A 19,979-nucleotide genomic window follows, 5' to 3' on the forward strand; every position below is an offset into this window, starting at 1 on the left:
TCATCATTATCACCATTAATGAGCATAGATCTCCCCTCAGAATCAGAAGTGTTTAGCTATAGACTATAGTCCATCACACTTGCCAAGTGTGCATTGGCAGAGTGCACATACCTGTGAGAACTTTCAGGCATGCAGCATTCCTCACTATATTTTCCATATCTAGACCTGCCTCTGCTCCCCTCGGGTGGAATTTGAGAATAGAGATGAGCCATATTTACTCAACAGACTCCTAGGTATAAGCTTCAAAGATGCATACCAGTTATTTTAGCTTTTTACATATTGTTATTTAGTGATGAGGAAAGAAAACAATTTTTAGGGTTTCAACACTTAATAGAATACAGGGAGGAGATTCTATCAACAATTTTTGGTTCAACAAGGTTCAAAGAAAACAAATTACTTAATAAAAAATCAACTTCAATTTATTTTCATTTTCTTATGTAGTTATTTTATGGAATTCATGCAATCAATACAAATGTTTTAAAATATAACTAGTGTAGTTAACAGTTATTAAATTTTAAATGCAGATAGTTTATTAATAACAATGTCATGGAGTAATCCCAATTATTTACGTTAATAGCCAATCCACCATAACTATTAGGAATAAGATACCTATTTTTAAATTGCTGAAATTCTATTTCTCCTAGATTTTATATTTTTCTATAAGATCTTTGATTTAATCCCGTCATAGTAAGCCCCCACTAAAATAAATACCCAGGCAAGTTCAGGCATTTAAAACTATTAAGTTAAAAGGAAAAAACATAATATTTGCACTACAAAAACTAAAATCCATATTAGCCATGACATTGAAAGTTCAAATTATTCATTCATTTTTAAATACTATACAACACTAAAAACAAACAACAGATGAAAGTGGAAATAAGCTCACTGTTCACTGAGAATTTGTCTAAAGAATTATAAAGTTACCTATTACATGGATATGTAGTAGATATTTAAATCAACTATATTATCCCAAGTTCCTGAAAACCATTTTTGTGACCACCCTTGGCGGTATTTCCGTATACTTTAGCTAAATTAAAACTATGGTGCATGATATGCATAGGATGCAATAACAGCACTCAAGACTCAAGGATACTGATCTATGCTATCTATATAGGCAGTGTTTTTATGTTATAAAGATGTTTACATGAAATACCTAAGTAATATTATGTAGTATCAATGCTACAATTTGTGAACTTATATTTCATCACCTACAAGGATAGTGAATCAACAAAATTTACATTCATTGCATTTTGTAAATCAAATTGTGTCTGCGTGTTTGTTTTATTTTATCAAAATGAATGTCATTAATAGATATACCAAAATAGGTCAACTATGAAACATTAACACTATTTTTGTATAATTTCGGAGGTTCACAATACATTTCTTAGTATTTCTTCTCAAGCATTCCTTCTCATAGAAGTATGTACTTCAAAACATTCTGCCCTCTAAGTTATTAAAAGAGCTACTTAAAATTAAATAATTTGTCATTCCATTATCATTACAGGCAGTTTGAAATAACTTATGTTCGTTTATATATTTCTCTACCGTTTAATATCTGTACAACAGTCACATTCCGTTGGCAAATAATTAAAAATAAAATAAATAATTATTAATTTAGCTATTAATTGCCTAGTTACCAACCGGAATGGGCTTTGTGAACACGCGGGTGGCGAATAACAAGTTCATCCTTACTCGAGGCCAGTAAGTTAATAGCGGCCCACAAATACACATTACACCTAACGATTTCAATAATAAATTACAACAAATATTTACAAATTACCGCAGATATCCACAAATGAATAAGTAACTTAAATTAAAACAATAATTTAAGATCGTCGGGACATACTAGTAGGAATCAGTCATTCAGTGTCAGTAGTCAGTACACTGCTCGCTCGGCGACTGGCGTCGTCTTCTCGCGTCTTCTCCAGAGCGGGGCGCGTCGACGCTGGCGGCGCCGGGTGCGGCCGTCCCACGCTGGCTTTTTGCAAACTTAAAGGATCGTTCACTGATTCAACTCAGGAGACGAATCGTTCATCGTCGCGAAAGATCTTTCCGGATGATTTTCGTGCTCAAAATGAAGGCTAGTTTTATCCTAGAAGTGTGCACTCGCCGTGCGGAGAGCGGGAGGAATGCGGGCGCGACTCTGCTCGGCGGGCGCGCCGCCCTCTTAAGTCGTGTCCCGCCCGTATGTGCCGATGCGTACTTCGTTGATCACCTTTTCCCATTCTAATGCATACGATTGCGGATCCTCCAAATAATATGTACGATTTGGCTGTAAAACAAAAGGATCCATGAGTTTCAATTCTAATTATTTTAATAAATACATAAAAAGAGTCTGTGGCATCGTAGCTCCTAAACTAATAAACCGATTTTAATTTAGTTTTTTTTATTTGTTTGAAAGGTAAGAGCGAAAATGTTCTTAGCTATAATCCAAGAAAATCGGTTCAGCCCCGTTTGAAAATTATCAGCTCTTTTCTAGTTATTACTGTAAGTTGTAACCTTCACTGTAGGGGGTGTTATAAATTTTTAATTTACACTTGTTTACTTTAAAAACTTACCGTGTACACTAAAAATATTCTAAAATTCTTGGCTTCTACACGTAGTTCTGGAGACCATGGAATCTCTCCCTTGAGTACCATGTTAACAGGATCGACGTAAAATAGCCGCGGCCCTGTGGTCAATAATAACATTCGACGTCTTGCGAATAGTCCCTTTCTTTTGTCTACCAGGCCTTGTTTTAATATAAGCTCTCCATCTACAAACTTATGCCATACATTTTCACGCGCTTGAATTTCAAGGCGACGTCGTTTCTCCTCAGGGCTAATATTTAGGATTCCTGAAAAGAACAAAAACACTTGAATTGTACCAGATATGTATTTTCAAAATATGTAATACCTAATTATTATCAATGACGAATTATAATTATTATTGAAATAGATAAAACGACACGGACATTTGATTTTTTCCAATAGAAATACGAGCTGAGCGATTACAAAGTCATTAATAAACCCGGCGGCGCGGCGAGTCATTCATAATGTGATGTCGCAAGCACTCGAGAATGCAGAGCTCTTGCAGTGTGCCGGGATATGACGTCATCTCTACGATGGAACCGTAAATCAACAACATAAAGGATGTTCATTTAAGAACACAATGGTTGGTGGGTGTTGACGCACCATTCAATATTCAACATCTGCTGAGATAATGTTACAAAGTCTTCAGTGAAATACGCGTCAAATCAAAATGGACTTTTCGACCGTTTAATAGAATTGGAATCGCGACATATACATGGTTTACCTACTTATGACGCGACACAAGCGTATTTTGCAAAGAATTTAGGTCACGGACGATCCTCTTACTTGACGCTTGAGTGCACTCAGCGCAAAAATCTTTTTAGCGGTACACCCATACAGTTTTAACAATTTCAACTGTTCATGATAAAAGAGCTATATATAATTAAGAATGTAATGATATAATAAAAAAAATCTTTACCTCTAGAAGTAGACAAGTCTAACTCCCACAATTCAACAATTTTTCGTTCGTCTAGTCCAGGTTCCAGATAATCAGGTACTGTGTATTCCTCTTCAAAGGATCCACCTGGCAAATAAGGACTAATTTTTGGAGGAGTTTGTTCCCAAATGTTCTCCCAATCGATACCTTCAAAAAATGGATGTTGACGTATACTTTCGTAAGTTTCACCCTGGTCACTAGCTCCTAGTCTTTTATTATGGTCCAAAACAATAAGTTTTTCTACCAAATCTTTAGCGTCAGCTGGAAAACCTTCAGGGAATTCATAGTCCAATTTCAAAATTTTTTGGAAAGTAAGGAAGTCTGTTGACGCTCTGAATGGTGGCAGACCAGATATCATTTGATAAATAATACAACCCAATGCCCATAAATCTGATGCACAAGTATCTACTCTGTGTTGCAAAAGCTCTGGACTGACATATTGTGCAGTGCCGACAAAACTTATCTTTCTTGAACGATCGTTTGATGAATTCTGTTCATCTTCAGGTATTGGTACAGTTGATCCGACTTTGTCGTTTTCCAGAATTTTAACTGTTCCAAAGTCAGCAATTTGTAAATGCATATTTTCATCTAGTAAAATATTTTCAGGTTTCAGATCACGATGAATGATTCCTTTGGCGTGCATTTGTTCTAAGGCTAGTAGAAGTTCGGCAGCGTAAAATTTAGCTACATTAATTTCAAACGAGCCTACTTCATTTATACGTTTTAATAATTCGCTATTTTTGGCGTACGACAGTACAAAGTAAAGCCTTTCTTCATCTTGAAAAGTGCAGTAAAGTTTTACGAATCCGTGAGGGACATTTGAGAGCATATTCAGAGCATCTTTCTCCCGTTTAATATACTGCACTTTTTGTTGGCGTATGATGAAACTTTTTTCACAAACTTTTACTGAAACAAAAGAAACAGCATTGTTAACATAGAGTATATTATAAGTAAAATAAGCAAATTATTATTAAGCATTAAGATTTTAATTTTTAAAATTATCTAGTTATTTAGAAATCGTCATTAATTTTCTACTTTTCAATGACTTACTTGCATACTCCTTGCCGGTATGAATGTCTTTCGCCAAGAAAACTGTGCTGTAGCAGCCATCGCCAATCATTTTTCCGAATATGTAATCTTTTGCTGTTCTCTTAGCGTGCCTATATGACTGATTGGACGAATGTGTAGATGTTGGAGTTGGGACAGGAGTAGCCGCTGCTTGGGACGCCTGCATTTTGATCGGTGACTCGATGACGGACTCGGTGGTAGCCAAAGGAGCCCGTACTTCACTGGCAGCACGACTGTCAGGCTGTAACAATAAAAATATATATAATTAGTAAATATGTAATAACAACATATATCCTTATTACGTAAAACTTGAGAAAGTGGATAGAATTTGTGAAATAGGTTCAGCCGTGGGTAACTCGGTCTGCCATATTATGGGCCTCTCTATGGTTTGATTAAATAAACAAAACAATCTGACAAAGTAACATCTTATTACATATTTATCTGTGTCAAAATCCATGTTAAAAATAATAATATTATTAAGTATAATATATTAAATGTTAAGAGGATCATTGTCAACGATCCCCCGTCGATTTCCTACGTATGATATTATTGTTCTCATCTCTATCTGCCCTGGTTCGTGTATTCTCGGTTCCTAGATCGGTGCATTTGTGATAACCAATTCTAATTGCTGTGATTGGCTGAATTTACCATGTTCTTGCTGCGACAGTGAGTTTGAGCCACTAGCGGAACAATGTTAGCCGGTCAGAAATGATTGCAATTAGTCAACCTGTATGACGTCCGTGTTCTGTTTTTGATTACAAAAAAGAAAAAATTGTTGTTGCAATCATCAATTTTAGCAAATAGTGAAAGAGAGTCGACCAATCAGAGGTCACAACTACCGTCACACTTTCTGTGAAACTATGGCAGTAGGCTTACCGAGTAATGAAAACAATTTTTCATTCTGTAATGTCATGTGGCAAGTAGGGTTGCCACCTGCCTCTTTTTGAATTACAGGCTACCACCATCAAAAATACGGGGTTTAGATTTGAAGAAATTTAAAAATTTGAAGTATTTGAAGAAATAGGCGGTGGTTCTCTCTGAAATGCATGGAAAGCCTATTTAGATATTTCAGTTTATTTGTAAGTTTTGTATTTTTTCTCTGTATGTTGCCGTGTCTTGATTGGTGAACTGTGTTTGCAATGTGATTTTAAATAAAAGATTTATTTATTTAAATAGCTTTTAAAAACTCTAGTTTTGTAAAGCAAAATGTTATACATTTCATGCATACAATCTTTGCATTTTAACTTAAATTTACATTTAACTTGTAATTCCACCTTCACAGTATCAATACTATGGCCGTAGCCAGGAATCGATTTCGGGAGAGGTTTTATCAGGGCCGGAACTGAATCCTGTCATGAGGAAAATAACATTCGCTCAACTTTATGGGCTAATTACCTGGTTAGTGGAATTTCGCCTTTCAATTTGACAGTGAGATAAAATACAACAATAAAAAAGCGCGAGCGCAGTGAGCGTAAGTGTTTTTGGTTCAATTACAGAAAGAATTAAAGTGAAAGGGAAACGAGTTTAGCCATAGCAAGATTTTATTTTTAAAGCTCCCTATCCATACTAATATTACAAATACGACAGTATATCTATTTGCCTATCTATTTGTTACCCTTTCACGGCCCATCTTCTTTACCAAAATTTTGGTACTTACTATTCAGAGGTAACTTGCATCCCAGACATAAACTTTTTAGCCCGGAAAATCCCCCACGGAATTTTTAAAACTCTAAATTCATGCAAACGAAATTGCGGGGCTTACACCAAGTAATACAAATTCAAAGCGCGAGTGAAGTGAGCGCGAAATGTTTGATATATTTCCAAAAAAAAATTGGTAAGCAAATGCAAGAAATAGTGTAAGTATTATTTTAGGCTTAGGTTTTTGACGGCTTCCCAGGCGCAGTCGCCATTTCTAAATTTCTGGTCTGGTGGGAGGCTTCGGTCATGGCTAGTTATATGGTTAGTATGGCCCTAATGGCCAAGAAATTAGACTGCATCATCACTTACCACTAGAAAAGATTAAAGTCACGGGCTAACTTGTATAAAAAAAGGCTAACATCCTCAAACCAAGCCCCGCCGCCTTGGCTACGACCATGATCAATATCGAGTGGGTTTCGGCTACGCATTGCCGCAAAAGGAAAATATTCTTTCTACTGGACATAACGTCAGTGTTCGGTTTCGCCAGCCAAGTGCGAGTCAGACTCACGCACCGAGGGTTCCGATTCGGGTATTTTTTTCGACATTTTACACGAGAAATCAAAAACTGTTATGCATTAAAAAAAATATGCATAAAAATAAATAAAAATCTGTTTTAGAATGAACAGGTAAAGCCCTTTCATATGATAACCCACTTGATATATGTAGTTATCTTACTTTGAAAATTGAAAATACTAATATTTGTTCATGAACACATGACAGACGGATAGAAGGACAGATGGACAGACGGACAGACGGAAAGACAGACAGACTGATAGACAACGAAGTGATCCTATAAGAGTTCTTTTTGCTTTTGAGTTACGGAACCCTAAAAATATTTAGTTTTATTTGCCCCGTATTTTATTTTCATAATTACCGGTTTCTCTATCCTGACATACGGGGTAACCAGTAAAATACGGGGCCTCTGGCAACCCTATTCGGAAAACACTGTCACATTCAAGTTAATGTCAAATATTTTGTTTTCAATTACAGAAAGCTGCATCAATCATTATTACAATATTTTCTTTGTTGTGATTGACTGAATTTTTGAGTTTCAGCCAATAAACAGACTGTTTGCCAATTAAACGTCATAACAATATAAATGCCAGAAAGTTTAACCAAATAAAACAAACTTAATGAGAACCTAGTGAGAATGCAAACGGCACACAATTTATAATACATATTATGTTAGTCGTATATAATAGATATTATAGTAGTCGTTCACTTTGGTAATAGTCAGATTGTCATCAGTAAAATTGATATTGGTCGATGTATCGTAAATTATTGTTTCGGTGACAAATATTTTTATTATCTATTTATCTTTGAACAGAATGGAATAGAATGAAATGGAATGGAATACAATGATAAATTTTTATTCCTGTAAACTTTTAGGTAAACTTCAAAGTGTTTTTGGATGGTCAGAAAAATTTACCACTGGTTCGGAATGCCGTTCCTACGTTTTCTAGGGTTTCGTACCTCAAAATGAAAAACGGAACTCTTATAGGATCACTTTGTTGTCTATCTCTCTGTCTGTCGTGTGTGTCAAGAAAACCTCTAGGGTACTTCCCGTTGACTCAAAACCATGAAATTTGGCAGGTAACCTAACTGCGTAATTTTGGGTAGTTTTTTTAATCGATAAAGAAAGTTTGCGACATTGTTCAATAAAAAATTTGGATTCCAACTCCTCAATCCTGATGTTGCAGGGGACCTGACTACTAAAGCTAATGGGATTTAAAAAGTGTCGATTATTAATTGATATTGAAGGTATCTATACCAAGTAAACACTTTGTCGTTGACCTCAACCCTGATGCTGTAAGAAATTGCATTCCTAAATCCTGGTGATCCCTCGGGATTTGAAAAGGATAATCCGTTTAAATATTCTTACGTGATACAGAAACAAGTTGCATCCCGGGGACGGGCTATTACGGAGAGGCAACTTTTGTTCTGGGAAATGAAAGGATCGGGATTTTTAAAAACCTAAATCCACGCGAGCGAAGCTGCGGGCATTAGCTAGTTGTAAATATATTTAGAAGCTACTATAAGATAATATATAAGGTACTTATTTCCTTATATTTTTATTGTATGGCAGCGCGCGGTTTTAAATTATAAATTGCACGTCCTGTCCTTTTCTGTAATACATTTTTTTCTCAATATCTACCGCTTTATCTCATAGCAAGAGTCCGTAAGACATAATACAGTGAAAATAGGCAAAATATACAATTTTTGCAGTTTCCACGTCAGTACCTGTCGAATTTTTCTAACAGTGTAAGCAGCAGAGCTGAGTTTACCATCAAGTGTTGATATGTGGGTGTTCCATAGAAGCTTTGCATCTAACATTATACCGAGAAACACGGGGTTCTCCTTTATTTTCAACATATGATTATTTATCAATGAATTTATGTCATTTAAGGTCCTGGTATTGGGCAGTGTGAATTCAACACACTTAGATTTCTTTGCATTTGGAAGTAAATTGTTAGCAATAAATCAGAGAGTGACCTGTGATATGGCATTACATATAGTATACATTGTCAAAAATTATAATATTAAAGCTGTGCGTATTGCGTGAGGAATAGGTTGCAAGAGAGTTGCAACTTGCAGGGTTTGATGCATACGCTATTGCCAGCAAACATGAGACATATTTTTATCTACAGGCAACGTCTGAGTAGGTAACGCATACGTCTAACGCAAGTTGAAATGTATTTAGTTAGACCTATCGACAAGTTTGGAGTCGGGTGCAGTCTAAATGTGGCCCGTGTGTTTAGACTGTCCGTTTCTGTCAGTTTCACGTGTCGTCCCCCGCACTTCACCACCCCGCTTGCACAAATCGAGACAGCACGAAATTTTCAAGATTTCTGGGTGTAATTTCTGGTTTTCGTAGTTCCCACATAATTATAACAATATAAAATATATAACGATAATTTTTTTACTACATAATATTCATTAAATTTTCTAGGTCTGTGGTTTTTCCAAATTTCATTAAATTGCTTCGTTGTCTAGAAAAACGAGCACAAAGTTGGGCCTTTTTTTAAAGAAAAATACAAATCTTTGAGCCCCTGTAATTTTAAAACTACAAATTTTTAGAAAAATCTAAAACACCACAGACACAGATATTAGTTTCTAGACTATGTCTGCAAAATTTCATGGACTTTGGTTGCTTAATATTCAAATGAAATGGGAACTACGATTGTATGGAGTAAGTGACGGAGAGAGCTCTGTTAAACGTTATGTAGAAATGCAAGTGGCCTTACATGCCGATTGTGAACCTCACTGTTATTAATAGACACGAAGGAATTATAAACTGTTTACTTTAATATTTGCTTGAAAAAGAAAAATAACATCCGACTTGTTTTAATTAAATAATATGTCCGAATGTTTGCAAAGCAGACGAACCAGCACGTTGCGAGTTGAGTTTACAACTAAACGCCTGATGCTCCAAACGCTGCCACGTTCGTTAGCCTCACAACAGTTCGATGATCCAATTTCTAAAGTTTGCGGTTTAAGTTTTTTGTTCGTTTTCCTAAAGAGGTGATGAAAAAATACTACTTTCATTCATCATCATAGATAAATAAGCTTGGCATTTTTACAACAGTAACGTTATATTTATTTTACCTTGCTTTGTTTGTTAGCTCGAATAATAGCACCTATTCAAATATAATTGAGTAAATTACATATATTGAACTTATTCTGATAAAACCTTTTCAATGTGTTTATCTACCAATACGTTTGTAGGAACATACGATTGATGGAGAACTTTAAACTTTTGACAAATTCTTTTATTTTATTATACCATAGACATATATTCATAAATATATTTCTTTAGTAAGTAATTCGTCCAAGATGTGATTAATTTGTATAAGGTAAGCGCAAATTAAAGTTACAGATATAGAAATTCTTGAGATGATCATTTTTCGTCGCTAATTTCAGTGCTGAGAAATAACTAACATTGACAAAGATTTGCACGACGAATTGACAAATTATCTGCGGCATGACTCATGAAATAAATGAGTTGGTCCATGAGACCGCAAGTGGGTCTCGCATTCCGCGGCGGCGGTGCTCATACACCGCCGCAACGGTACTCCGAGCGCATTCCCACCGCAACGCATTCCGCAGTCCGCGCGTACCTACTCCGTACTCGACCTCGATCCCCTCCACCGAGACCCTCTACGTCGATGACCGCACCTACAAACACATTTATCAGCCAATTCACTCTTTCACATAATGGATAAACGCGTGTACAAAACAAAATCTCTAGTCCTTCCAAACGGCGCGAAGCAACAAACCAAACTACATAATTCTACTATGCAAACCAATGTTACCCACTACGGTACGATTTTATTGTAGTCCACTGGCGAATGTTTGTTGCAATATCTCTCCTACACGTCAAGCGTTATAACAACATCACTCTAATAACAATCTTATATAATACTGCAATTAACATCAATTTAAGATGTAAGAAAAATTCAGGTTTCAAATTTTTCTAAATGTTTATAGCAAGAGGTTGTCGCTTCACTATCATCGCATTGTTTATGCACTGAAGGCATCACATACACGCTGTAAGTGAATGACTGCTTTCAAAACAAATCGTTATCATTTACATTAGGTATTTTACGTTATAGTCATTGTAAAGTACCTACCTAATAAATAATAGTTTATCGATAAAGTAGGCAATTACAAATTATTGTAATTATGATTTGATTGAAAATGCTAACTACCCAGATGGAAGTTATTAACCTACCCGCAATCCGGATTAACAACTTACGGACTTGTAAAAGTCTAATTGAATAAAAGTGTTTGATACACTAACAACTACTGATAACAACACTACTGAACAACTAATTAAGATGTTAAAAAATAATTTATTTTTATTTACTCTCCAATTTATTGACTAAATCAGAACGAATGCTAACGCAAACTTAATTTCAGTTAATTTTTCAAGGGTCCTTAACTCAGCACTTTCTAAATGGGTAATAAATTACTAATATGTATATTACACTAAATACTTAATATATTGTTATTGTGTAAATCGATAACACGAATAATTAATCGTCACGACTACGATTTATTTATTTAGTCGTGACGCCATAACTTTAGATTATGAATACCGAAATAATAACTATGAAGATATCGCAGGGGTGGTTTGATAGTTTACAAACAAAACAAAAGAAAAAGGATGTTTTTATATAGAGAGCCGTTACAAAAACAGTGATGAATGCGAATAGTGAATCGTTCGTAGTGATAAATAAGGTGGTCACGCCGACAACGCGTGAACAAACAAGTGCCGTGTCAGTGCCGCGCCCGCCATCATGTTTGCATCATACCGCTCATACGCGGCGCGCTCGTCGCATCGAAATTCGAATACACTGCCGATGCCGCTCTCTTGGTCTCAGGCTACATAAAAATACAACGAGCGAAAGTGCACACGGAGAGTCAGTGTGCAGCGAAAGTTTATCTTTTTGAAATATAAGTAGATACAAATATGTCGTTAAACCGTCGGTACAAACAAAGTATATTATAACAAAATATTTTAGTTACACAATAATTACGTAATTATTATAAAATAATCATTCTACCTAATGTTTAATAATGCGATAGCTTGTTAACGGAAAAATATTGGAATTCTGTTATTTAAGTAGTTCTAAAACAAAATACACACAATCATATTGTGTTAATAAAATGTAATCATTATCATTATTATGTATTTATAAATGTTTGAAAACGAAGAGAAATGCAATTAATTTGCATTTGATTTTGTTGAGGGTTTGCATACCTTTGATTTAGTTGAGGGTTGTTTCCCGCGTTTCGTGGAACTCACGCCGAGTAGCTTAAGAATTCTGTTTGCTGCTTCTAGAAGTGTAGCACTACCCCTCGAACCCCTTTTCGATCTTATGGTCAATCCGCTCATGTCTACACTTCGCATACGTTGTATCTCGCTATTTTGCTAATGTTCAAAATCCAAAACACAGTCACAATTCATGAAGCTTGTATATGAGTCTATAATTAAACACTATTAACTAAGACAGTCTATTAGAAACGAAGAATTTCACTAAGGAATGCAACAAAATTATAATTAACACTATTATTTTAAATATTATAAATCAGCTATTTTAAATTATTGAGCGCATGAACACGACCGAACGGTTTGACGGCGCGTTGCAGACTAAACTTCTAAAGTAGTAACAAACAGCGCTTGATGCAGGCGAGGCATTGACTACGTCCTCCGCTCAGTAGACGGAATAATCGCACGGTCGCGGTACGGACGTACCGAGCGCGCGGTTGTTTGGTATAATGTCCCCTCTCCCTCTCCCGCCTTCAGTCGCCGCCGCCGCCATCTCCCCACCCACCCTACCGTTTCTCGTCATAACGGATATGCAACGATCTACATGCGTTTTCGTCTCGAAAACATAATATGATAAGGATAACCTATTCTACCTTATTACTAATTTCACTACAACTTCTCAAATATATTTATGTGATAATAATTGTTATCCTCTAATTTTAATAAAACGAGGTTTAGGTTTGGAATTTTGATAAAGGTTTAAGTGGGTTATTTCAATCTTAAAATTTATTGATCACTAAACCAATAACCGCGTGCCCGTGTTTTAAACTTTTGATTTGTAAACGAAATACGAATCTTTTTGTAAAGATTATTGGATCGTATCGTACAGATATGGTGTGCCCATGACAGGGGATGCGACAAGAGGGAGCGGAGGAAGTCAAGTTTTAGCGCGGGAAACGGAAACAAAATCAATAATACCCAAGATGTGCACTCCGTCTACAGCAATCTTCTAACGAGCGTATATTTCAATGTTTAGGATGTGATAAAGCAAAAAATATTAGAATATGTTGGTCAGGCACGTGTAAGGTGAAATATTTGTATATTAATGCAAAGTAGCCTACCTTCTACAGTATCCACGGCTAGGAAGCGTCTATTAGAATAGATGTTAATTCATGTAAGCGTCGAGGTTTTACCGCCCTTTTTGATGTTCAGTATTTTTTACTTTTTGTCTACATACATAAAACATAATATGTAGAGCTTATAGCAAAAAGGTTGGCACAGCTGTTACGGGCACGTGCTGTTCGATGATCGCATATTGGCCACATCTGCATCCACATCCGTTGCCATGCTTCATTATAAATTTTATTGTCGACTAAAGAACAAGAATAAAACTTTGGACTTTGATATCTACTTAATAATCCTAAAAAATACAATTTATACATAATAATATGTCGGTTTAGGTCGAAATATAGTATGCGTTTACTTATACTTTATATATAAAATGTGTTATAGAGTTATAAAACTTCCTCGTAAATATGTTGAAAATTATTATGAAGAAAACTACATTATATTACTAAGAACCAGGCCTTCTTATGAGTAAGCCAGGCACAGAACACCAAGCCAGGTGACTTGAAGATTTTTTGTCGTATCGAGAGTCGACACAGCACACCAACCACAGAGCTAAAGTTCCGTCAAAATAAAAGCTGCGTCGAACATTGAACTCAACACCTGGCAACATGTTATGTGATAGTATAACCAAAATACATAATATAAAGGGTGCCCTAAAATTCTCGCAAGAAGTAATATTGATATAAAAATAAAATATAGGTGTTTAATTAAAAATTCCAATTCTTTGAGTCATGAAGTATACAATATAAGATTATGCGTGGAATAGAGAATATCGGTGGTTTCAAGACGGTGCCACATGCCATACAACCCAAGAAACTATAAATCTTAATTAGTGCTTGAGTCATTTCCTACTAGGTGATTCACTAACTCATTGTCTAACACCGAATGATAGCCACCGAGGTTGGTTGGTTTTACATTGCAGTACTAAAAAACCAACCATGAACCAACGTCAAGTGAGTTTGATGGCTTTCATTTAAGTGATGATCACTGAGTTAGCGAATCATCCCGCAGATCATGCGATTTATGGTTGGACTTCTTTCTTTTTAAAGTCTGTGGTTTATGCGAACAAGCCCATGACCACTAACGGCCTAAAAGATGAAATTGAGCGTTTGAGCAACGAATTTCAGCCAGTTATGCAAATCAGTCATGGAAAATTTTGATAAATAAAAGAGTGCGCATGTGCCAGCATAGCTGTTGATATTCTATTCCATAAATAACCCTACACTGTATTCTTAATGAATATATATAAAAAAAAAACCTGTGTTTTCTATTAAAATCACTTTTTGTGTGTATTTCAAGACACATACACACCACACACCCTTGTGTGTGTGGTGTGTATGTGGTAAAGGTATAAAGGGGACACCCTTTATACCTATACGGCACAAGCTACACACGATGCAAGCTGCAATGTTTTTAATAGAACCTGATCAAACGGATGCACAGTGCATTTTGTTATCACTGATATTTACATTTTATTTTTTATTTGTAATATAAATTTTTAGCCATAGAAATGGTTCTATTAGGGTTAATTAGTACCTATAGTTAACCACAGTCGTATCCTTTATGTGTTCCTAAGACCTAAACCATTCATCCTATTGCGAACATTAGTTACTTTTATATTTTGGGACTCATTATTTCGTATTGCGTTAATTTTTTTCAAAAATGCTTATGGAAACTTCATGATTTTTAAACTACTTATTTTTACCACGAGGTCTCACACGAGGGTCAACATTTTTTGTCTCGATTTTCATATTTACAAGATATCCTAAACCTTTTTTTATCAATTTAAATATGTTACAGTAAATGCCACAACTACGGTAAATCCTAGGAGTTTGAAATTGAAATATGCTTTATTGCACACCATCAAAAATGCTGTAAAGCCTAAGATTTCAGAAAAGGAAGAGAAGTCAAGTAAGTCGTAATGGTAGAAGTCCGAACTGTTCTTGGATAAAATATAATCGTTATTTTCGGACTTTTACCAGCATTCGCTCAGTAAATTATACTAAGTATTTCTTTGGAGACATGCAAAAGTCCGAATAATAACAGACCTTGCTCGTTTCAAAATCTAAATAAAAAATGATAGTGAAAACTATTACAATCTATCTTTTAGTTTTGAGCTATCAACCCAGGTTCCAGACCAACGCAATTCATTACGTAGTCAAGTTTTTTTTTTTTTAAAGAATATTAGCCATGTTAAATGACTAATATTCCCCTTTCCTCTCCAACTAAGCGTCGGGCTTGTGCTAGGAGTAGGTGCGACAATAGTGCAACGGGCGGGGTTTGAACCGTCAACCTTTCGGTTTTTAGTCCACTCATTTACCGGTAGAGCTATTGAGAGATGTGTATTGTAATGTGTTATACTTACCTACTAACATACAAATTTTATTTTGGCAATAAATTACTTATTTAGAATAAGTCTAGTTGATACCAAATAATAATCGCACAGGTTCAGGTTGGTTAGATTAGATATTAACAATCCTGTTAATAAAAACACACGATAAGATGTAGCGGGAATACCTAATGTGATAAGAAATCGCAACGTCAATATAAGCGCCGCCAGCAACGCAACTTGACGCTCGCAATGACGTAACCAAATTGTTTTTTTTTTCTTAATCCTTCAGTATAACTTATCGCAGCAAAATTTCGTCTATAACTGCTGAACAGTCCAAAGAACGCAGTGCTATATCAGTGACCTTAGTTCTCTTGCAGATCTCTTAATTTTGAATCTTATTCTTCATAAACTCTAGCCCTCTCCATAATAGCCCTCTCCATAGCTCGCTGAGTAAGTTTAAATTCGTGGATTAAACTTTTGTCAGTGTCCACATAAAAGCACCATAAGTGGTGACGAGATTCGAGAAGGACACAATAATTATTACCTAGGTACTAAGGACTTTCAGTTTCAGGCATTGCGATTTGAGATATTGCCAATGAGAAGATTTAATTTTTCAAATGCTTTCCAGCTTATTGTTTGCTAAGACCAATACTGGACGGTCATTGACGCAGTATCTTAATAATAATACAAGTGTAAATTAAAAATTTAGAACACCCCTGACAAAATATGAAGGTGAAGGCTAGAAAAGAGCTGATAACTTTCAAACGGCTTAAACGATTTTCTTGGATTATAGCTAAGAACACTCTCGATCAAGCCACCTTTTAAACAAAAAAAAAAAACTAAATTAAAATCGGTTCATTAGTTCAGGAGCTACGATGCCACAGACAGATACAAAGATACAAAGATACACACGTCAAACTTATAACGCCTCTTTTTTTGGATCGGGGGTTAAAAATATAGATTACAACGCAAATTAAATTTTATGACGAACTGATTGTTTTTTAGGACTCCCAGTGTAAATGTGGATACGTAAGATACGTTCAGACTCCAGATGTGAAATTCTTCCTATGCACTCTTTAACGCAGCCTGCAGGTGCACTTCGTCCAGGTGTTATGAATTGTATGTAACATTAAACACACTAATATAATTCACAACCAAGTATAGGTAGGTAGGTATAAGCATTTGTAATTATTCAGTTAAAATTCATTAATATATGATTTTCTTAAGTTGCAATAAAATGTTCTTCAAGTTATGTTCTCTGCTTAGTGCTTTACTACTAAATCATAGCGTTAAATAATTATGTGTGGTCAATTACTTATCTAATTTATAATGACATTCCTAGATGAATTAGTTACTAACTAATCTATGTCCACAATAGGTCAATATTAAAATGAGTGCGCATTTTTTAAAATAACAAACCAAAGTGAAACTGTAACGTAATAGGTATAAGAATATAACATATTTTCTCGGCACGTGTAATTCGTGTAGGTACCTACACTAAGTATATGGTAAAATTTAACTTTGTTTAACTTTCAATATCTATAGGTACCTACTAATAAATAAAATTGAAGTGTCTGTCTGTAATTCCAAAATAACTACCTTGGTTATTTGAACTGTTCCATAACTGAATCACACATTTTCATTCAAAATTTTTGTTTATCTGTCTGTCTGTTTGAACGGGCTAATCTTCGGAAAGACTGAACCCATTTTGAAGGGACTACTTTTTAACCGACTTTCAAAAAAGGAGTTGTGTTAAAGATTATCCGAGATTTCTGAACCGATTTGCTTATTTCTTTTTAATCAAAAGAGATACTTAACGACATTGTTCCATAAAAAAGCTTAGATTCCAACTCCTCAATCCTTATGCTTTAGGGGGCCTGACCACCAAAACTGATAGAATTTAACTTTTTTTTCCTAAATTAGTTGCGGACAAGTTGCGGGTATCAGCTAGTCTTTTATATATGATGGTAGGTAACGACAAAACTGTTACCACTTGCCACTCACTACCGAGGTAGCACAGTAGGTAGGTATAATACGCCAGGTGTTTTCTCAGTTGTTTTGTTTCAATGATAAATAGTAATAAATTAAGTAATAAGTAGGTAGGTAATTATGTATCTTTCGAAGTCAATAATGTTAAGGTCATAGTTATTGTAAATTAAATAAGTAATTGTAACGATATTGTTTTATAGGTTACCAGGTAAATGACAAACTGAACAATAAATCCAAACACAATAATATGACCACCACATAATTCAGAAAAAATCAAAATTCAAAATATTTTAACTCAATTAGCCTTTTACAAGTTCTTTTGAATCGTCAAAAGCATCTACCACTGGTTCGGAATGGTTTTCCTACCGAGAAGAACCAGTAAGAAACTCGGCGGTTGCTCTTTTCATAGATTTGACAGAATAGCAACAATGTTTTATAAAGAAATATCTGTAAATGTGTTATTAAATTACGAAATTAGCCTTAAAAGTTAAAATCTACATAAGTTAAGTATCTATCTGTTTGCTCTACCGGATGTCAGTATTAATAATCATGCCTACCCACTGTGTCAGCATTCTGCCCGTATCGTAGTAGAAACATTGAGGCGCCAGGCAAGGTTATCGACGCGAATGTCTTGAACAGCGGCCTTGTGTCGGTCCTTTGACCCTACACAACGTAGTTATAAATTCGTTCGCAATTCGCAAACCACCTGCCTGGGTGCCTCCGACCGTCAGGACGCGACGCTACGCAGCGCACATGGCGTATATTCAAATCACTAACGGTTGGGGTGCATCGTCCGGTGTATCAGTTACCGCGTAGGTACCTACAACCTACAATAGATGATGCGTGGTCTACTACACTAACGTGGTTTTATTTATATAATAATTATATAAAGCGGAATTTACGCAACGAAATTAGTTTCACGACATTAATTTCATTGATTTGTCTAATTTCGTAATGCATCATTACGAAATAAGACGTTTACACGTGCAATTGATAATAAAATTAATGCCGTGAAACTAATTTCGTGCAACTAATTTCTTAATGTAAATTTCGCTTAATGTACTCTACTACGTGAAAAAATAGACTCACCAAATTGTTTGGTAATGAGAATAAAAAAAACTATGCGCTTCTTAAATCAATAGTTTGGAAGATATGCAACATTTGTTAATGGAATGTGCTCAGAACTGTGAATTGAGAGAATATGCCTTAATGTCGCTATTAAAAGTTATGAAATTGGATTCATAAATAATAATATTTTGGCCGAACCGGATTCCGTTTCGGCTAAAATCCTATTTAACCTTTATATATAAAATAAAGTGTTAAAAATAGATTAAGTAGTAACTATATAAAATACATATTTATTAAGTCAGGTATTTAAGTTAAGTAGAATATTTACTAGCAGGTAAGATAAAATTTAATTTAATTTGATCTATATTTTTCACTGGATGATGCCCGCGACTTTGTGCGCGCGTAATTTGTGTTTAAAAAAAATGGAATAGGTACTTGCCTGGTTTGGATTTTAAAAATCAGTAAGAGAGACACTTTCGCATTTATAATAACAGCAGGTATGGATATTCCAATATTTAAATTCTCATAGCAATCAATTGCATTAGTGTAACTAATGAATTAAGTAATATTTATCTATCCATTCAAAATTATAGCTATGTATTTGCGATAAGAATGAACAAAACTGGTAAGTAACTAATTATTATTTGCTTTAAATGCTAATCGACAAGGGGTAATCAAAAAATAAGTACTTTTTGTTACACACGTAGTTATATCGCTCCCATAAAGTGCACCAGAGCACGACGGTCATTGTCCTTAAGGTAGATGAACAGCTTTTAAACAACTCCATATGAAAATTTTACCTACCAATAAACACGCTGCTTTTATGTACACGACCACGTGACGAACATGTTTTATTGTTCACAAGGACAAGGTGGTAATATCAATTCTACATCTGATCAAAAATCATATTGCAAATAATTCAAAAGCAATTTAACTAATATAATTAAAGTTTATAATATAGATTACTAAAACTTAATCATTATTAGAATCAGGTCACATACTCGTATGAAACGGTTAAAACTTTAGAGATTTTGATAAGATATTACAAACTTTTAAAAAGTCGACGCCCGTCATTTTGAAACTACATATTTGGTGATTGCCATTTCTTTAAAAAATTAAAGAAATCTAGAGATCCTTGTGATCAGAGAACAAACTAACGTAGTTACATAATACGATAACAGATGCCTTAAAAGTAAAGGGGATTGTTTATTATTAAATAATCTAGTAATTTGAACCCCCGTGAGTTAACTGGTACCTACTTCCTTTGTCTTATTAAGGCTTCCTTCCCTTTAATATTAGGAGTACAAGTGATCTATTGACCATTGTATTTCATTACAGTATCAAACATTCTTTTATAATGAAAAACCTATACAAGTACACAGGTACAAGTATCGATATAGGTACATATCGAATTAG

The 19,979-nt window shown here is 35.0% G+C and overlaps 1 protein-coding gene across 3 annotated transcripts in view; it reads right to left on the reverse strand.

Annotated features, from left to right (window-relative positions):
• Nucleotides 1–397: 397 nt before the first annotated feature.
• LOC123867949 (3-phosphoinositide-dependent protein kinase 1) overlaps nucleotides 398–19,979 on the reverse strand; it is an 88,491-nt gene continuing 68,909 nt past the window's right edge. The window contains exons 1-6 of one of the 3 annotated variants that reach the window (XR_006796539.1): nucleotides 12,038–12,528; nucleotides 4,558–4,816; nucleotides 3,490–4,413; nucleotides 2,559–2,836; nucleotides 1,436–2,272; nucleotides 398–1,396 (exon numbers count right to left, since the gene is read on the reverse strand). Coding sequence is in view for 1 of the 3 variants with exons in the window: in XM_045910278.1 (XP_045766234.1) it covers nucleotides 2,168–2,272; nucleotides 2,559–2,836; nucleotides 3,490–4,413; nucleotides 4,558–4,816; nucleotides 12,038–12,187 (1,716 nt within the window). In the remaining 2 variants the exon portion in view is untranslated. Of the gene's footprint in view, nucleotides 2,273–2,558; nucleotides 2,837–3,489; nucleotides 4,414–4,557; nucleotides 4,817–12,037; nucleotides 12,529–19,979 lie in introns of those variants that run through there. The other 2 variants (XR_006796540.1, XM_045910278.1) reach the window with 2 other exon arrangements.

This window comes from Maniola jurtina, chromosome 9, assembly GCF_905333055.1.
Source record: "Maniola jurtina chromosome 9, ilManJurt1.1, whole genome shotgun sequence".
NCBI classification, from domain to species: domain Eukaryota; kingdom Metazoa; phylum Arthropoda; class Insecta; order Lepidoptera; family Nymphalidae; genus Maniola; species Maniola jurtina.